Source organism: Salmo salar, chromosome ssa29 (assembly GCF_905237065.1).
Source record: "Salmo salar chromosome ssa29, Ssal_v3.1, whole genome shotgun sequence".
In the NCBI taxonomy this organism is placed as follows: Eukaryota; Metazoa; Chordata; class Actinopteri; order Salmoniformes; family Salmonidae; genus Salmo; species Salmo salar.
In genome coordinates, this window is record NC_059470.1 from 12,206,525 (window position 1) to 12,212,589 (window position 6,065).

Here is a 6,065-nt window from a genome sequence, read left to right on the forward strand (position 1 = left end):
GAATGTAGTCCGATGCAAAAATGAATATCCTGTTGCCTAGGCTGGTTTACAGGTCTAAGCTGCTTTGTGACATATACTTCTGCAGCATGTTCCTATACCTTTTCAAAAATACTGCAGATTGTAGAAAGTGCAATTTTAACTGCTATTTTGAGCAATTTGAAAGGTTAATTCAATGTCCACATGCAAATAACCCTTGAAATGATACATCTGTAGTAGTAAAGGGGAGACGTTTATTGAGAGAGAAATATGACTAAATGCTCGGCCCAGTCAATGAGATGTAGTTATGTTTTTTTCCAGTATATTTGTGCAGTGGCCACAGCCTGACCATCACATTATGTTTGGAAACAGAACAGGACAAATGCCAGGTCTAGCTAAGTTTATGTTGTTTGGTTGTTTGTATAAATTGCAGTAGTTGGTCCTCCTCAGTTAACTTACAAATTCAAACGAGTGAATAATACAACTTATTGAAATTAACAAATAAACTTTCTTTAAACAAGACATCAATACAGCAGTTGTATTTAAGTTTAGACTTCATCAAAGTGAGAATACATCAATATGGATGTGATTAAAACCTAGACTAAATTAAAGATTAAATCAAAATAATTGTACATACCAGACTAAAAGAGCATTAACCATCATTCTAATATGGGGAACTCTATAGTGTACACAGCACAGCAGAATTGTTTTTGTACCAAACACATATCCCAGGATAGAGGGGTTTAGTGAACGTGGTTTCAACTGTGTGGAGGAGGGTCATTGTGTCAGAGACGCTGTAGAAGGACAGAATACCTGCCTTGTGATCCAGGTACACTCCTACTCTGGAGGACTGAGGGCCTGACACTTTAGTCTCAATATTATTGTGTCTGAAACGAAAACCATTACTAGAGCACTCTAACACCCAAGACTTGTCATTGTATCCAAATCTGGAATCATTAACCATCCGTATTCTACTTATGTCTTTATATGAGACTGCTGTACCAGTCCCATGATGACCCTCCACCTCCCAGTAACAGCGACCAGACAGACCCTCTCTACAAAGAACCTGCCACCAATCAGTGAATCTGTCTGGATGGTCAGGATTTGGATCTCTAACAGCATTAACAACTGTCACCTTTCTGTTCCCCTCAGACAGAGAGAGAGATTTCTGTGCTGTGTTTGGGTCCAGTGTGAGCTGACAGGAATCTGGGAGAAGAGCAGAGCAGAGACCAATGAGGAGAGTTAGAACAGTAAGTTAAGGCACATACTGTACTGTATCTACCCTGTCTTTGATTACAGCAGAGCAGAGATCAATGAGAGCAGTATCTACTATTGATATATCACAAGGTTTGTGAGTAGTGTCAGAAAAATGAGACCGTTAGTTACTTGATGAAGAAACTCACATTGTAAGAAGTGTTCTCTGTTCTTGGGCTCTGGAGTCAGTACATCATTCACTGAACTCACTACAAAGATACAAAATATTATCAACATACCGTGTTGTACATGGTCTAAAGTAGGTGTTCTTATGTATTGTGTTAGTATTACTTTCAACCCACCTATGGTGGAGATCTTGATCCATTCTCCTTTAAGAAAGTCTTCTAGTTTCTCTCTGGCGTCAGAAACAGCCTTGTTCACATCTCCAAGGAACTGAGGACGTTTATCAATGCTGGGTGAGTCTGAAGAGACACTGGGACTGGAGAGAGACTGATAACTCTGGAGAGAAAGAGAGAGCGAGAGAGAAAGAGAGAGAATAATTGAGAATTTTTTTTTTGTCATCTAATATTTTAATTACAGATATACAGAATTAAGTACAATTGATAAAATGTATAGTTTCACGACAAGTAAATTTCTGTATCACCGGTATCAAAGCAGTTTAGTTACCTGGAGGAAATGGATGTGATCCTCTGTGTGTGAGAGCTGCTCCAGATCAGCGTTTCTCCTCCTCAGCCCAGCTATCTCCTGCTCCAGTTGCTCCAGGAGTCCATCAGCTTGACCCACTTGAGCCTTCTCCTGGTCTCTGATCAACTCCTTCACCTCAGAGCACCTTCTCTCAATGGAGTGGATCAGCTCAGTAAAGATCCTATCAATGTCCTCCACTGCTGCCTGTGCAGAGCGCTGTTCAGACACAAAGAGAGAAGAGAAGGCTCCATGTTAAGTAGGATATTTTCCCCCCAGGCCGTTTTATTACCGGGCAATAAGGTTCTACCTAGAAGCCTTTTCATCTGAATAAGCTTTCTCACTGATGGTATCGGCCTAGCCACCCCAACGAAACCCAGAAACATAAACCCAGAAACAATACAAGTAGAATAAAACAACATTCATAATCATAGGTACAACCAACCGTAAGTGAACTAATGCAAAGAACAGAGATTCACAATTACCCACAACCCAACCCTCCAGCAACACGTAAAACCTAGAAGTTAAAGGGTTCTAGGTAGAAACCTTTAAAGAGGCCCATATAACAAAATACTATTCACTGATTGTACAAAACATTAAGAACACCGTAATATTGAGTTGCACTTGACCCCCCCCCCACCCCCCCTTTGCCCTCAGAACATCCTCGGAACATTGTTGTCTCCTATGGTTCCCACAGTTGTGTCAATATGGCTGGATGTCCTTTGGGTGGTGGACCATTCTTGATACACACAGGAAACGGTTGAGCATGAAACACCCAGCAGCGTTGCAGTTCGTGACACAAACCAGTGCACCTATAACCATACCCCGTTCAAAGGCACTTCAATCTTTTGTCTTTCCCATTCACCTTCTGAATGACACACAAACACTCAAACACACCAAACACACACACACACACACACACACACACACACACACACACACACACACACACACACACACACACACACACACACACACACACACACACAATCCATGTCTCAAGGCTTAAAAATCCTTCTTTAACCTGTCTCCTCCCCTTCATCTACACTGATTGAGGTGGATTTAACAAGTGATATCAATGAGGGATCATAGCTTTCACCTGGATTCACCTGGTCAGTCTATATCATGGATAGAGCAGGTGTCCTTAATGTTTTGTGCACTCAGTGTATGTTACCTCAGTTACCTCAAGTACCTCGTACCGCTGCACATTGATTGGGTATCGGTATTCCTTGTATGTAGCCTCGTTATTGTTATTTTATTGTGTTACTATTTCCTTTTTTTTTAGCACATTTTTCTTACTTTTTAACTCTGCATTGTTGGGAAAGTGTTCGTAGATAAGAATTTCAATATGAAGTCTGCACCTGTTGTATCTGGCGAATGTGACAAATACAATTTTATTATTATTTACTACAGTGTTTTTGGGGGGTAGATAATACTGAAGTACTCACAATAGTATTTCAGTATATTGCAACATTTTATAGTAAGTACTACACATGATCGACAGATACTACAGTGTTTAGTATAGTATTCTACAGTATACTACAGTTTCTATATAATGAAATAGTAAGTACTGTAGTATTCTATAGTAAACTGTAGTATTTCCCATTCGGGGGTGCTGGGTAGAACCCTTTCCAGAGGGTTCTACCTAGAATTAGAAACGGTCCTACTTAAACAAGTTGAAGAACCCTTAATGGTTCCTTTTTCTAAGAGTGTATTTCATCTCTGACTGGGAGCCCAGAGAGCCTGTTCCACACAGTGTCTCAGTTTGATTGGAGAGTGTCCTCTCTCTCTGACTGGCTGACTGGAGGAGGGAAGTGAAATGGTGCATCTCCGGTCCTCTGGGCCCAGTTTTTCAAAAGTTATCTGATTGGATTTCGGAAATCTGATAGGATTAAATGTTAGAATTGGGTTTTTCAACATTTACATTTTTTATTCTGATCTTCCGGATAGGGATTCGAATTTGGTAATCCAATCTGACCTTTAATCAGGATTAAAAGTAGTTATTGCATTTTTCAAATCTCAAAAATAGTGATTAGGATGGTTTTGATGCCGATAATCAGGATGATCTTAATCCCGCTGGAAACGATGGATTCAGGGTGGATTTAGAAAGCTGAAAGGCACTACAATGAATACATGTCAAGGTAACGAAGGGGAGGAGGTTTAAAAAAACGTTATAACATCTGAAAAACGAAGGTTCATTATGTTAAATTGCCCCCAGCATAGTTTTGTGGTCAATTGTTAAATGTCTCTCTTTAATCTAGGTACCTTTATGCATGTAGTTTACTCATCTCTGTTTCCCTATGACAGTGTAGAAGTAGTACCATAACCAGTCCAGTAAACTGGCCCAAAAACAGGTAGAGAGATCTGATCATGAATTTCAAAAAAAAAATGATGATCCAGATTGAATTTTTGGAAAAACAGGGCCCTGGTCAATAAAACTTACCTTGAGAGACTCCACATTCTGTTGGAGCTCCTTCAGCTCCTTCTCTCTCTCCTGGATTCTCTGCTGGAGCTTCTGCTGACTCATCCCCAGCTGACTCTATGGAGAAACACTGTTCATTGAGCTATCAAGATTTATTTGTCCTGTAGTGCAATAGTATAGTATTATGATATAGGGCCCATAGAGAGTAGGATTTAAATTGTAATACAAGTCCTCACTGCAAAATTATATATCTATGTTGTTAGTTGAATTATTATGTTTCTTTACAGTACTCATATCATATAGTTTAAACAGAACTTTGGACTCAAAAGAAAATGAGGGTGTATGACTACAGCTAATGGTGATACATTTAGACAATGTTTTTTCATATAACTAATTATATATGTTTATCTCATATTCAAACAGCTCTCCTACTGTATATTTCCTTATTTGTTTATCAGAGTCACCAACAAGTTATTCTGGTCTAACCTGTTTCTCGGTCCTCTCCGCTGCAGCTGACACTGTATCATGGCCTTTATGATCATCCACCATACACAGATAACAGATACAATTCTGATCGGTACGACAGTAAATCTTCAGCAGTTCGTCATGACGGGAGCAGATGTTCTCCTGTAGCTGTGTGGAGGCTTTGACCAGCTTGTGCTTCTTTAGTCCAGGGACACTATAGTGAGGCTGGAGGTGAGTCTTGCAGGAAGACACCAGACACACCAGACAGGACATGAGGGCTTTCTGCTTTCTGGTCCCAGTGCAGAAATCACATGCCACATCTCCAGGTCCAGCATAGCACAGATCAGGGGGAGCAGCCTGAAGTCCTGTCTTCTTCAGTTTCTCCACCACTTCAGCCAATATGGTGTTTTTTATCAGAGCAGGCCTTGGAGTGAAGGTCTGTCTGCACTGAGGACAGCTGTAGACCCCCTTCAGATCATCCTGATCCCAGCAGCCCTCAATACAGCTCCTACAGTAACTGTGTCCACAGGGAATAGTGACTGGCTCCTTCAGTAGATCCAAACAGACAGAACAACAGAACTGGTCCTGGTCCAGCAGAACTGCCTGCAGAGCCATTTGGACGGTTGTTGTTCACTTTCACACAGACAAACGACACCGCGACTCAGATAAGTTTCGTTTTCCCAGAAGAGAGTTTTTGGGAGGGACTTCCTGGTTCTGCCAGAAGGTGGGGTTAGTTAGAGGGATGTAGTCCGATGCAAAAATGAATATCCATTTGCCTAGGCTGGTTTACAGGTCTAAGCTGCTTTGTGACATATACTTCTGCAGCATGTTCCTATACCTTTTCAAAAATACTGCAGATTGTAGAAAGTGCATTTTAACTGCTATTTTGAGCAATTTGAAAGATAAATTCAATGTCCACATGCAAATAACCCTTGGTGTGATACATCTGTAGTAGTAAAGGGGAGAAGTTTATTGAGAGAGAAATATGATTAAATGCTCGGCTCAGTCAATGAGATGTAGTTAAGTTTTTTTTCCAGTATCTTTGTGCAGTGGCCACAGCCTGACCAATCACATTATGTTTGGAAACAGAACAGGACAAATGCCAGGTCTTGCTAAGTTTGTTGTTTGGTTGTTTGTATAAATTGTAGCAGTTGGTCCTCCTCAGTTAACTTACAAATTCAAACATTCAAAAGAGTGCCAAAGTGATAATAGCTGCTTAATTACAATAAATAAAGAAATACAAGAGTGTAGCCATATATCAGCAAACACTCAAAGACGAACACATGCATTTTTGGTTAAGTAAATA

General features: G+C 40.4%; 1 protein-coding gene across 1 annotated transcript; it reads right to left on the reverse strand.

The window, feature by feature from the left end:
- Nucleotides 1-210: 210 nt before the first annotated feature.
- Nucleotides 211-5,450, reverse strand: LOC106598878 (tripartite motif-containing protein 16). The gene is made up of 6 exons (XM_045710896.1): nucleotides 4,781-5,450; nucleotides 4,316-4,411; nucleotides 1,858-2,091; nucleotides 1,533-1,689; nucleotides 1,380-1,439; nucleotides 211-1,182 (listed from the first exon to the last, which is right to left on the reverse strand). Exons 1-6 carry the CDS (start codon nucleotides 5,372-5,374, stop codon nucleotides 656-658), a joined length of 1,668 nt encoding a protein of 555 aa, XP_045566852.1. The 5' UTR covers nucleotides 5,375-5,450; the 3' UTR covers nucleotides 211-655.
- Nucleotides 5,451-6,065: the final 615 nt, after the last annotated feature.